The sequence below is a fragment of the Macaca mulatta genome, chromosome 7 (assembly GCF_049350105.2).
Source record: "Macaca mulatta isolate MMU2019108-1 chromosome 7, T2T-MMU8v2.0, whole genome shotgun sequence".
NCBI lineage: Eukaryota > Metazoa > Chordata > Mammalia > Primates > Cercopithecidae > Macaca > Macaca mulatta.
In genome coordinates this window covers 143,872,187-143,885,524 of record NC_133412.1, presented here as the reverse complement: position 1 = coordinate 143,885,524, position 13,338 = coordinate 143,872,187, and the positions used below count along the sequence as shown (strand labels likewise).

The 13,338-nt window shown below is 49.3% G+C and overlaps 1 protein-coding gene across 5 annotated transcripts in view; it reads left to right on the top strand.

The window, feature by feature from the left end:
• MAP3K9 (mitogen-activated protein kinase kinase kinase 9) overlaps positions 1 to 13,338 on the top strand; it is an 85,999-nt gene extending 72,661 nt beyond the window's left edge. For 2 of the 5 annotated variants that reach the window (XM_077941331.1, XM_077941330.1), the window contains exons 8-12: positions 215 to 368; positions 3,744 to 3,856; positions 4,948 to 4,989; positions 5,403 to 6,206; positions 8,172 to 13,338. In XM_077941331.1, coding sequence (XP_077797457.1) covers positions 215 to 368; positions 3,744 to 3,856; positions 4,948 to 4,989; positions 5,403 to 6,206; positions 8,172 to 8,656 — 1,598 coding nt within the window. In that variant the 3' untranslated portion in view covers positions 8,657 to 13,338. Of the gene's footprint in view, positions 1 to 214; positions 369 to 2,223; positions 2,293 to 3,743; positions 3,857 to 4,947; positions 4,990 to 5,402; positions 6,207 to 8,171 lie in introns of all 5 variants that reach the window. The other 3 variants (XM_028851636.2, XM_001083417.4, XM_028851637.2) reach the window with 3 other exon arrangements.

Here is a 13,338-nt window from a genome sequence, read left to right as displayed (position 1 = left end):
TTTCCACGTTTAGTACTTTGAGAGAGCTAAATGATTGGTGGCTGAGAACTCCATTACTTTCCTGGAAGGGTCCACTTGGGCACAGAGTTTTTGATAAGGTCTAACTTCCTTGCAGCTCCAAATGTATGTGTGTGTGTCTGGCGGTGTAGAGGCTAGTTTGGGGGAGCCCTGTCTGTCCATGTTCTAGATCCTGTCCAACCCTTGTTATTCACAGTGACACCAGGTGAAAGCAGCAAAACTTGGGGCAGGAGCTCAGTCGTCCCAAAGGAGGAAGGGGAGGAGGAGGAGAAGAGGGCCCCAAAGAAGAAGGGGCGAACGTGGGGGCCAGGGACGCTTGGTCAGAAGGAGCTTGCCTCGGGAGATGAAGGGTAAGTGCCAGATGACATGAAATTCTTTCTCACTTGAAGATGGATGCACCATTTAAACATGGGATATGAAATACCTTTTTTTCTCTGTCGTGTGTTTGATTGCTTTCTGAGAAATTGCAAGCTTCTTGATCTTTACAACAGTTTTTCGACCTCCATGTTCCTGGAACCTCCTAGGACAGACATGGAAAACTTTTTCCATAAAGAGCCAGATAATACATATTTTAGTGATTCCTATGGCTCTTGAGCTCCACTGTTAGAACATAGAAGCTGCCAGAGACCATGGACGACATGTAAATGAGCGAACGTGACTGTGTTCCAGTAAAACCTTATAAAAGCAAGTGGCAGGCAGGGTTTAACCCACCAGTTATAGTTTGCCAACCCCTGAAGGCATTCTTCTCAGAGTAGCAAGTAGCCCAAGCATTAACCAAATGGAAAAAGTTCTGCCAGACTGTTCTGCTTATACCTGGCTCTTCGTCCTTAAAGCATTCATGCAGAGGAAAGAGAAGAAAGAGCAGATTTCACATCTCACCCCATAGCCATGCTGCCATGTATGATGGCCTCCTCTGGGCAGGGCACAAGGGGGCTGAGAGCCTTGAGTGTGCTTGTATTCTTACTCATGGGCTTGAGGCCTGGGGTTCAAATTCTCCCCTGAGCCTAGGTTCTTCCCAGGCCAGGCACTCACAGCGTAGTAGTGAAGATCTTTGACTTTGGCACCAAACTGCCTGGGCACGAACCCTGGCACCACCACACCTAGCTGTGTAACCTTATGTTTTCTCATTTATAAATGGGATCAGGCTTACAAGTGCCCTGAACCTGCAAATGGCCTTGGTAATCCTTTAAATACTAAGATTCCATGTCCAAAATCTATGATTTTCCCATGTCAGATCTGAGCTGAAGGTAAAAATCACAGTTTGATTCATAAAGGATTGACTCTCTGAGGCTAGGCTTTGGAAATCACCAGATACCTTTGAGCAGAAAGTTTAGATATGTAGCGCAAACTACCTCAGCTAGGTAAGAAGCCAGCGATGGAATCCTTGGGGGATGGCAGATTCTTCTACTAAGTTTTGTAGGGGCGAGAGCTCTCCAGTTTGTCCTTTGAGCTCTCAGCTAGAGTAGGGTTGAACTGGTACTGAGAAACTCAGTCATCCTGAGTCTCTTGATATTTCTTGCCATTAATGTGATTCCAGATAGAGTTTACCAGACTGGCTATGGATTTTAGTAGTTCCTATGGTTCTGCTTCATTTAAAGAATTTTTTTTGGTCTTGGTAGTAAACTAACTTTATTTCACATTGCAAAATATTAACTTTGGAATTTTCTTCTTCCTCTCAAACTTTTGAAGGAATTAAAAAATACATGACTGAATTTTTTCATGATTCTCAGTTCCTATTGAAGGAATAAAAGTATATTCTATCCAGGCTTGAGTGAAGACCTCTTTAATGTCAGAAATTTTGAGAACTTCTATGTGATAATATTTCTGGGTTTAGTACCTTTTAACTAAAGAAAACGTGATGAACAAAAGCCATTTCGAATTCAGTAATGTTAAGTGAGTTTTGCATCCTCATCCTTTTAAAAAATAATACGTATTTGTCCAAAACATGCATACCTCTCTATAGACTGGGTATCTATGGATTCACAGGCCCCCTGCAACTGTGCTGCAGGTGCCCAGGGATCTTTGTCCTGGGCCTGTGGTGGCTTAAACAGGATCATCTTGTTAAGATTCTTTCATGGTGTGGACTTTGCGGCTGCACAGTGGGAAGGCAGCTGGCGATGTAGTGTGAGTCCATCTTTGATGTGGGAGAGGCTGAGCTGGATGTGCCCTCCATTGCCTGCTACTGATTCTCTTTATTCATTGAAGATCCCCTCAGAGACGTGAGAAAGCTAATGGTTTAAGTACCCCGTCAGAATCTCCACATTTCCACTTGGGGTGAGTCTCATCTTCACCCTTTCACCAACTGTCCTGGTAACAATGTCCCTTCCATTTCCTTGTTCTCACAGCATACCCCATAGAATCAAGCCTCATTATTGCCAGGGCTGAACTGACTTTTTTGTTTTTGTTTTAAGCAGTACCATTGTGCACCTTGGGAAAATTCCTGTGTTGATCTAATTTTACCATATTCTTCACTCCACTGACCACTCCAATTAGGATACTCCTGCTTGATTTTAGAGAGGCTTAGATATGTGGCTATTTATCCTTTGGTCTTCAGCACTGGTTTTGACTTTACTAGTCTGGATTTTCCTGGATCCAGAGCTGGAAGTAATGTTACGAGAGTCTCAGTTGGAAGCCCCAGGCTGTGGGTTTGGCAGCAGGCTTATCTCTGTCTCTGTATTTTGGTTGAAACCAGTGGTGGTTGGGATGTACTTTAATTTGCTGGTATTTCTGATAGCACTTGAAACAGAATTCTGAACAGGGAAAAAGTTGATCCTCTGTCTCTCTCAAGATGGCTGGGACTTTGGGGAAAGTGGTCTTTAGTTTAATGATTCTTTCTAGCCTTAAACAACCAAAAAAAAAAGAGCAACTCTGGTCATAATCCCAATATTTCCAGGGCAACCATATCCCACAGATTCCTCAGTCCTCCCTTTTGCTGTCCTCTAGGGAAAAGACCAGTGCTTCTAGGCCTCTGGTTCCCCCCTCCCACAAAGTGGTTGGCGGGGTGCCCAGGCTATATCCTCGGAGAGTTTCTGGCTTTCCATATGAGCTGATTACAGGGATTTGAAAGCGAGCCCCTGTCCTCTGTCTCTCCACCCCCAGACAAACCAAGGGCTCTGCTTCAGCACTGTGCTCTACCCACATAGGTCTGTCCCACAGTGCACTGGGTTGGTGCAGCTTTGTTGGTTGATCTTTCCTTTTGAAAAGGGGATGGCTTTGAAAGTTGCCTAAGCATGCCATAAAGCGTGGAAAGAGCCTGAGAAACGCTGTGTGTGGAGTAGCCTGATCCACCTCTGCTAGCTCGGCTGCCCGGTGCTTGCCTGGCTTCGCAGGTCTTTGCATCACAGTAACTGTAATGCCATGAATGTGTTGTGTCCAGTGTCTGCTTTGAGTGCTTCTCTCTTAAGATGGGCTCAGGCAAGACCCCCGCCAGCAGGGCCATCCTTATTCTTTCTGTCTGCTTGCCAGCCTGCCCACTAGTTCTTTCTACAGTTCCACAGCAGCATGTGAGGGGGGTGGGTCATGTCATTGCCCTTTTCTTCCCTGGAGCATGTGCATTTCTGTTTGTGAAGCAGGTGGGCTTGGTCAGGGTCATTGCCTGTATGTACTCCAAGGCTCTTGGGTAGAATAAAGCAGGCAGGGAGAGACATCTCCATAGCCCCATGGAGCTGAGGGTCGAGTAAGGAAGGTAACCAGTTCTGACAGTTTCCTCTTTTCGTCTGATTCAGCCTCAAGTCCCTGGTAGATGGATATAAGCAGTGGTCGTCCAGTGCCCCCAACCTGGTGAAGGGCCCGAGGAGTAGCCCGGCCCTGCCAGGGTTCACCAGCCTTATGGAGATGGGTAAGCATAGCTCCTGTCTTGGCTCTCTCCCTGCTCCCTTGGGGCATTCTTGCCGAAGCTTCTAGGACTGTTTAAGGACCCCTATCACTGCTTCATGGAGGCCATCTCCCCTTCTACTCAACTCCTGCCCCCCACCCTATCCCTTCTTAGTTTGCTCCACTCCCGTTTCATTGAGTCTCCCCAAATTATCATTTCCTCCTGCTGTTGCCATGGAGCCTGCCCTTGGAATTCTATCCCGAGGGACCAGTCATAGTCTTCTTAGGGCAGTGCAGATGGGTGAGGCATTATATCATTCATTTACCTTATCTGGATCTAGTTCCCCAGTGTGGCGAGTCCACAAAGTGGGGGATGGCAGTAAGGACACTGCAGCCTTCCTCCCAGGAAGCTTTTCCCGTGTTACCCAGTAATGACTGAACAGGGAGGTGCTTCTCCACACTGTCTCTCAGATAATGCTGTCTCTGTAGATGTCCAGGGTCGTAATACATCAGTCAACAGAGTAGATTGGCTGTCCTGCACTAGGGATTCCAATCCTTAGCGGGAGACTGATCCTAAGACAAGCTGCTAGGCCATTGTCCTAGAAATCCAGAGGGCCTTTTAATTTTAAGGTACAAAAACATTGGGAATGTTTTTGTTCTAGAATGTTCAGTGTTCTAGAAACTCATACTGCACTTTGTGTTAAGGGGCCGTTATTAGTCAGGGTTCTCCAGAGGGAGAGAACCAATAGGAACCAAAAAGAAGCTTATTAGGGAGAATTGGCTCACACAATTACAAAGGCAAAGCCTCATGATAGGCCGTCTGCAAGCTGGAGAATGAGAAAAGCCTGTAGTGTGGCTCCCAGGGAAGACAGGAGAGTGGCTCAGTCCCAGTTTGAAAGCCTTAACACCAGGGAAACCAGCAGTGCAGCCCCCAGTCTGAGGCCTGAGAGCCCCCAAAAGGCCTCTGTTATAGGTCTGAGAGTCCGAAGGATGAAGAACCTGGACTCTGATTTCCAAGGGCAAGAGGAGAAAACGTGTCCCTGTCCGGAAGGGAGAAACAGAGAGAGCAAGCTAAGCAAGCTGAGCATCCCCCTTTTTCTGCCTGCTTTGTTCTAGCCTTGCTGGCAGCCAATTGGGTGGTGCCCACCGACATTGAAGGTGGGTCTTCCTCTCCCTGCCCCCGACTCCCATCTCAGTCTCCCCTGGAAACAGCCTCACAGACACCCCCAGCAGCTGTGCTTCACCAGCCATGCAAGCATCCCTCAGTCCAGTCAAGTGGATACCCAAGTCACCATCACAGGTCCCTTATGAAAGAAATGGCAAATTAGCGGATCTTTTCTTCTGCTATAAGGAAATGGGCTCTGGAATAGAGAGTGGTTTCCCTGTGTTGGGGGTTGGATAAAGCCCCCTTGGTTCAGTGTTCAATTCCATGTCCTGGTCATCATACCATTTAACCTTTGTGTCCGTGAGACTGAGACAGGAGGCCTGGGTTTAGGGGAAAGGGCCAGATTCTTATTACTGTCACCTCACTTCCATTTCCTTTTTCTCTTCCGCTCTTGTCATCTTCACAGAAGATGAGGACAGTGAAGGCCCAGGGAGTGGAGAGAGTCGCCTACAGCATTCACCCAGCCAGTCCTACCTCTGTATCCCATTCCCTCGTGGAGAGGATGGGGATGGCCCCTCCAGTGATGGAATCCATGAGGAGCCCACCCCAGTCAACTCAGCCACCAGTACCCCTCAGCTGACGCCAACCAACAGCCTCAAGCGGGGCAGTGCTCACCACCGCCGCTGCGAGGTGGCTCTACTCGGCTGTGGGGCTGTTCTGGCAGCCACAGGCCTAGGGTTTGACTTGCTGGAAGCTGGCAAGTGCCAGCTGCTTCCCCTGGAGGAGCCTGAGCCACCAGCTCGGGAAGAGAAGAAAAGACGGGAGGGTCTTTTTCAGAGGTCCAGCCGTCCTCGTCGGAGCACCAGCCCCCCATCCCGAAAGCTCTTCAAGAAGGAAGAGCCCATGCTGTTGCTAGGAGACCCCGCTGCCTCCCTGACACTGCTCTCCCTCTCCTCCATCTCCGAGTGCAACTCCACACGCTCCCTGCTGCGCTCTGACAGCGATGAAATTGTCGTGTATGAGATGCCAGTCAGCCCAATTGAGGCCCCTCCCCTGACCCCTTGTACCCACAACCCCCTGGTCAATGTCCGAGTGGAGCGCTTCAAACGGGATCCTAACCAATCTCTGACTCCCACCCACGTCACCCTCACCGCCCCCTCGCAGCCCAGCAGTCACCGGCGGACTCCTTCTGATGGGGCCCTTAAGCCAGAGACTCTCCTAGCCAGCAGGAGCCCCTCCAGCAATGGGTTGAGCCCCAGTCCTGGAGCAGGTGAGTCTTCTTCCTCTTTTCTCTTTCCTTTGTGCCTCCTCAGGGAGTGAAGATGTTTGCAGGCCTCATTTTCTCTTTGCACTTCTGGACTTGCGTGAACATCATTCCTCCTCTTAGCCAATCAAGAAATACAGATTTGGCCGGGCGCGGTGGCTCACGCCTGTAATCCCAGCACTTTGGGAGGCCAAGGCGGGCGGATCACAAGGTCAGGAGATCGAGACCACGGTGAAACCCCGTCTCTACTAAAAATACAAAAAAAATTAGCCAGGCGCGGTTGTGGGCGCCTGTAGTCCCAGCTACTCGGGAGGCTGAGGCAGGAGAATGGCGTGAACCCGGGAGGCGGAGCTTGCAGTGAGCCGAGATCGCGCCACTGTACTCCAGCCTGGGCGACAGAGCAAGACTCCGTCTCAAAAAAAAAAAAAAAAGAAATACAGATTTGGTATCTGGGAGGCAGCCAGGGCTGGCCGACTTCTCTCCGACCTGTGCCTCAGGGATCTTCCCTGAGGATTGAAAGAAGACAGGCAGGTTCTAGGAAGAATCAGAACACCTGGGACTCCTTTGGAATGTCCGGCCCTGAGTCTTAGGGTAGTTTTCGGGGCACAGGAAGGGAAGGAGTCTGGCTTCTAGTTATTCCCTGAGGAGGAGGATGCATTTTCCAGGCAGGAATCTTGCACTGCACGTGGGAGGGGTATTTTCTGCCACATAGCTGGGATTTTGCCTCTCATTATAGCATTAGTTCACACGCACTCAGAAGGCAGGCTTCCACCCATTCATCGCACCCTTCGTCACTCACCCCTGACTCATACTTGCCTCCTCAGGCATGGAGATGAGTCCAGGTAAACTGCTATCCCTGTGCATATGACTGCCCTCAACACCTGACACACCTGGGGGCACACACTCTTCCTGTCCTGTCTCTTTCCTGTCACCGTCTCTCGCTCCCTGGAAGACCTAAGTCTGACTTGGAAACAGCCTCTAATCCAATAGGGAAAGGGGGGATGGTAATGCCCTTTCAATGAGATTTAAATGTCAACAACAATTGTATTTAAATGTTTGACGTGACCTGCCGTCCCGTTTTTTGTTATACTCAGATATGTGACCTATTTGGGAACAGAAACCCTACATTACTCACCTTTGGACTTCTGATACCTAGCTCTGTTCCTGTCACGTGTTTATTACATGAATGAACAGTAAATGAACAGACATGCCCTTAAGTCAGGAGGCAGCAAGCTTTTTTGGTGAAGGGCCAGATGGTAAATATTTTAGGCTTTGTAGGCCGTGCAGTTTGTGTTGTAACTACTCAGCTACGCTGCCGTAGTGGGAAAGCAGACACTGGATGTGGCTGTGTTTCAATAAAATTTTGTCGTATTCCTTTTTTTCTTTTTTTTGAGACAGAGTCTCACTCTGTCACCCAGGCTGGAGTGGAGTGGTGTAATTACAGCTCACTGAAGCCTCCTGGGTTCAAGTGATCCTCTTGCCTCAGCTTCCCAAGTAGCTGGGACTACAGGCATGGACCACCATGCCTGGCTAATTTCCCAAAAAAATTTTGTAGAGATGGGGTTTCATCATGTTGCCCAGCCTGGTCTTGAACTCCTGGGGTTAAGTGATCCTCCTGCCTTGTCCTCCCAAAGTGCTGGGATTATAGGCATGAGCCACTGCACTCCACCTAAAACCTTGTTTATAAACACAGGTGGCTAGCTTGTGTGTCATTTGCCAACATCTGCCTTAAGTTATTTCATTACAGATATGACCCCCATATGTCCTATTATTCTTACCAGATACAGGGATCATGGCCTTCTAGTTCACTACTGTATCCCCAGTGCCTCCCAGTAGGTGCTCCACAAACGTTTGGTGATTCATGTTCTCCTGAGTGCATAGGGATATGGTAGTGTTGTGGGAGAGTAGTGGATATCTAACCCCGAAATATGGCACATCATCTGATGCTTCTCCCTTTGTCTTTTTGACCAGGAATGTTGAAAACCCCCAGTCCCAGCCGAGACCCAGGTGAATTCCCCCGTCTCCCTGACCCCAATGTGGTCTTCCCCCCAACCCCAAGGCGCTGGAACACTCAGCAGGACTCTACCTTGGAGAGACCCAAGACCCTGGAGTTTCTGCCTCGGCCACGCCCTTCTGCCAACCGGCAACGACTGGACCCTTGGTGGTTTGTGTCCCCCAGCCATGCCCGCAGCACCTCCCCAGCCAACAGCTCTAGCACAGAGACGCCCAGCAACCTGGACTCCTGCTTCGCTAGCAGTAGCAGCACTGTAGAGGAGCGGCCTGGACTTCCAGCCCTGCTCCCCTTCCAGGCGGGGCCACTGCCCCCCACCGAGCGGACGCTCCTGGACCTGGACGCAGAGGGGCAGAGTCAGGACAGCACCGTGCCGCTGTGCAGAGCGGAACTGAACACGCACAGGCCTGCCCCTTATGAGATCCAGCAGGAGTTCTGGTCTTAACATGAAAAGGATTGGGGTGGGCAAGGGGGACAGCTGGCGGAGATGAGGGGAGCTGGCGGGCACAGCCCTTTCTCAGGGTTGGACCCCCTGAGATCCAGCCCTACTTCTTGCACTGATAATGCACTTTGAAGATGGAAGGGATGGAAACAGGGCCACTTCAGAGGGTCTCCTGCCCTGCAGGGCCTTTCTACCCATGTCCACTGGAAGGGCTGTGGCCATCAGCTCTGGCTGTATAGGGGAGGGAGGGGTGCATGCATGTCCCCCACCCTCCACAGTCTTCCTTGCCTTTAGAGTGACCCTGCAGAGTCACTCAGCCAAATCTGTCTGCTGCTCCCTCTCCTCAGCCAATTGGGTGTGTGCAGAGCTGTCCTGGGGTCCCTTTGTCAGCCCCGAGTTCAGCTTCCCAAACACCAGTATTGGATATTCTGTGATTGATTTTGCTCCTCCTCCACTGTACCCCAACACCCAGGAATGGGAATCTGGCTTGGTTCGAGATAGGAGCTTTTCTGTGTCCTAAGCCCTTTCATGCTAGCAGGAAGACTGAAAGCAAGGTGGCCCAGTGTGGGGTCATAGGGCTTGATAGACCTGGCACTACCTATCTGCACTTCCAGGTGCCCCACCTATTTATTTGAGCCCACAGGTGGAAAGGGGAACTGCCTCAGTGAGAACAGGGGGACGGGGGTGTTAGGAAAAATATAGTAAAGTTGCAGTGAAGAGGTTCATGAAGTATGTCCTTGTTCTTTTTGGAAACTCGGCAAAGGGCAAACCAGCAACTGTTGAGGGTACCCATCTAGCTACTTGGGGTCAGGACCTCATCAGACCAGGTTTGGATACATCATATGCTCATCCCAGGAATAGTTTCTTGGGAGACTCATTCACTGGTGCCAGTTCTAAGTCAGAAACAAAATTCCACTGTCTGTTCGTTTTGTTGTCTGAACTTTATGTGTTACTCCCTTCGTTTGGTCTTCACTCTAATCCCTGGAATTTGTGGGCTTTTGGTTATGTTTAGTTAGTAGATATCACCGCAATGCCCTAGAACAGCATATGAAGTAGAATACCATATGGCCACCTAAACACTGGGACTTGGGAATTCACTCTCAACTGGGCCATCCATGTTGTGATGCCCTTGAAGTAAAATGGAGCCAGCAGGAGTACCTTCTGTAAATGCATGTGGCAAAGTGCTATTTATAGGGTGCCCAGGGAGCCCCTGATGTACAATAACCTTTAGGTTCCCCATACTGGAAACTGACCAAGGCCTATGCACAGGGAGCCCCTCATGCTGGGCTCTGGACCATGAGTGGAGTAGGAAGGATAGCAGAGGCCAACCCTGACCTTTCTGGAAGTTATTTCCTTAGCTTGAATGTTGAGCTTCGTCTAAAGCTTTCTCATGTATGTCTTCTCCATGCCACTACTCTGAGGCCTCCTGTGTTCTGTGTGAACAGTTGTCTTTATGTGGGAATGGCGACTTGATTGGGAGTAGTCTCGAGGTCATTCCCCTTTTCCCTCGATACTCTCTGAATGCTGCTCCACTGTCTTTTGTCTTGGAGGTCACTCAGCAGGTTCCTTGCATTTGCTGCCTGGATGTGCAGCTGGCAACAGTGATGAGTTGGTCACTGCTCTTTCTCCATAACTAGGATAGATGTCCTGCCTTGGTGATCACTAAAGGGGTGACCTTGGTTTTCAAGTTGTTCCTTGCTTTGTGAGCCCATTAGCACTGTGGTTCAAGGGGCCCACCAAGTCTTGGACAGGAAGGCACTACTGGTTTTGTTGCCCAAGATTTTGTTATTGCTTTTCTTCTGTGTCCTCCTGTTTGTTCAGTGAAGCCAGTATGTAAGATACTGTTTTTGTCCCCATTCCCCTACTCCTGGGCTAGGAGGAAAAAATGTGAATCTTACCAGCAGTTCCAGGCAACCAAATGATTGTTCTTCATTCTTGATGGGGAGAAGTACATACGAAGTCTGTTCTGACCGGGCGCGGTGGCTCACGCCTGTAATCCCAGCACTTTGGGAGGCAGAGGCGGGTGGATCACCTGAGGTCAGAAGTTCAAGACCAGTCTGACCAACATGGAGATACCCCGTCTCTACTAAAAATACAAAAAAATTACCCAAGCGTGGTGGTACATGCCTGTAATCCCAGCTACTCGGTAGGCTGAGGCAGGAGAATCGCTTGAACCTGGGAGGCAGAGGTTGCAGTGAGCCAAGATTGCGCCATTGCACTCCAGCCTGGGCAACAAAAGCGAAACTCCATCTCAAAAAAAAAGGTCTGTTCTGTGCCTTCCTTCCCCCGGGCCCTCCATCACCTCAGGCTAAGCCATGAACACATCTGTATATCCTTGGCTTCACTAAATGGCACTCTTATGGCCCTCCAAACCATGCTGCCTGTACACAATGCTCTGTGGTATGAGGCAGAGATTTTTCCTTTGCTCATTTTTAACGTTTGCCATTGTGTTAGGTTGCGGCCATCTTTCTAGATGTAGTGTAACTGATGTAGTGTAAACTGAATGATGGTCACCTGCCATTGAGTGACAGGTTGAATGCCATCCTTACTTGTCCACTGTGGGGAAAGATAAAGGAAGGCTAGGTCTTTGCTGAGGAAATAATTGTACCTGAAAGAAGCCAAAAGCAGGGTTATCTAAAGGTGCTACTGTGAGCATCCATGAAGAAGGAACAGTTACCATCTCTCAACTCCTACACACCTGGTCTCTGATGGGCCCTGACTGCTGCACTCTCTCTGTGGGGCAAGGCTGGAGATGGGCTAAGGATCTGTATAGTAGTGGCAGGTCTCAGTGGCTTTCTCTTCACTCGGGTTCCCTTGTTCTGTGGTCCTGGTCAGGAGCAGGCCCTGAAGCTGTGAATGAAGCCACTTGAATGGCTGTAGCCGGTCCCCCTTTCCCCTGCCTTCCCTTTGCACAAAGACACATTCCTTCTACTCCTGGCAGGTGCTCAACTTCATGGAAGATGATAATAGGAGCAGTTACTGTTCTCTGCCCCTGCTCCTTGGGTTCTTCAGCTCCTTCCGCTGATTCGGATTAGCCCCTGTTGACCCCCTTGGGAATCCAGACTGCTGCCAGGAGGCTGAGTAGATACCTCAGTTATGTGTATGTTATTTCTGAGAGGCTTTGGCAGATCTTCTTCACTTGGCATCCTGTGGCATCCCTAGGGTCTGGTGGTAACAATAGCCACGATGATACCTTACATTTGGACAACTCAGAACAGTGCTAACTTTTCCTCCTGACCTTTGCAAAATGACATCATTTTCCTTGTACATTTGATACACTTGCTAGTAGAGAAGGGGAAATGCTTAAAGATGAAAATTCAAATGAAGAGAAATGAAAAAGTGGCTTGGACTAATTGCTGAGTGAGGCCACCGGGCTCAGAACTGAACAAAATGCAGAATGGCTGCATTCACCATTCTGCTTTTGCTGTGTGGTCATAGGCTTGTCTCTTTAGCCCCTTTCAGATTTCCTTCCTTTAAAAGCAATCATCACATGCTTTCCTCTCAAGGGGGTTGGGTGTATGTATCAGAAGGTCAGTGAAGCTCCGTAGCTCCTTGCCAGCTCCTTCATCTCTACAGGATGAATCGCTGAGAGTGTGGCTCTCGTCACCTTTGCCTTGAGGGAACTTGCCTTTTCTTTCGTCCTCTGGCTTCTGGAAGAGGAGTGATTTGGAGGTGGCTGAGCATGACTAATGGGAGCCCCCGTCAGGCCCATGCCCTTCTGCCACATTTATGTAGCACCTGGTATTGACAAGCATTCTTTCCTAATTCCCCCACTTAACTTGTTGGACGCTGTCTGCCAATGTCATCCTCACCATTTGTGTCTTACAGAGAAGGAAATGGGAGAGGGAGGTTGGTAGCAACATCGGAGTGACGGTTGGTTGTCTCTCATTTCTTGGGGTCATCAGTCTGATTTGTTTAGAGCCTGGAATCATCCCAGTTCTTGGAAGAATCTTTGGAAAAGGGTCCCCTTACCCTTGGGATATGTGTCATGGTCACTAAGCCCCCTTTCCCTCAGGCTGCTGTTGCTCAGGGACACAATGAGATACCCCTAGGACATCTAGACCTGACTTTTCATGAACTCTTTTGCCTCTGTGGTCCTCACATTATAGTCCTCCCTCTCTCTTCCTTCCGTTGTGTGAAGGAGACACCTCCTGAGCAATCCTAACTCATCCAGCTCACTTTCAACAAAGCAAAGAGCAGAGGACACTGAAGACTGGATGGCTGTGAATGGCACACCTTGGGGTTGAAACCATGTTGGCAGGAACCTGGTGATCCAAGCTGCCTACTTCCTGGGTGTGTGAATTTGCACACATCTTTTCCCCTATCTGGACTTCAGAAGCCTACTGTGAACTGGGAACGATGCTATCTACTTTCCCTCCTGAAGCCCTTCTAACTTTAAAATGTATGGTCCTGGAACCATGAGTCCTGCACAGAAACTGCAGCCTTGCCAGATCACTTCCCTTGGTACAGAAAAGTGTGCGTGTGTATGAAATATATGTACGGTTTTATGTGAAAAACAGTCGAATGTCAGCTGTTACATATGGTTCACCCTAATGTACCTGCCTCTCTCTTTGGCCTTAGGTCTGAGAATGACTTGTCTTTGTCAAGGTATACTACTGTTAGAAAGACATTACCAAATGCATCTCTTCTTTCGGATCAGCATATTCCTAGATTAGGAATTCAAA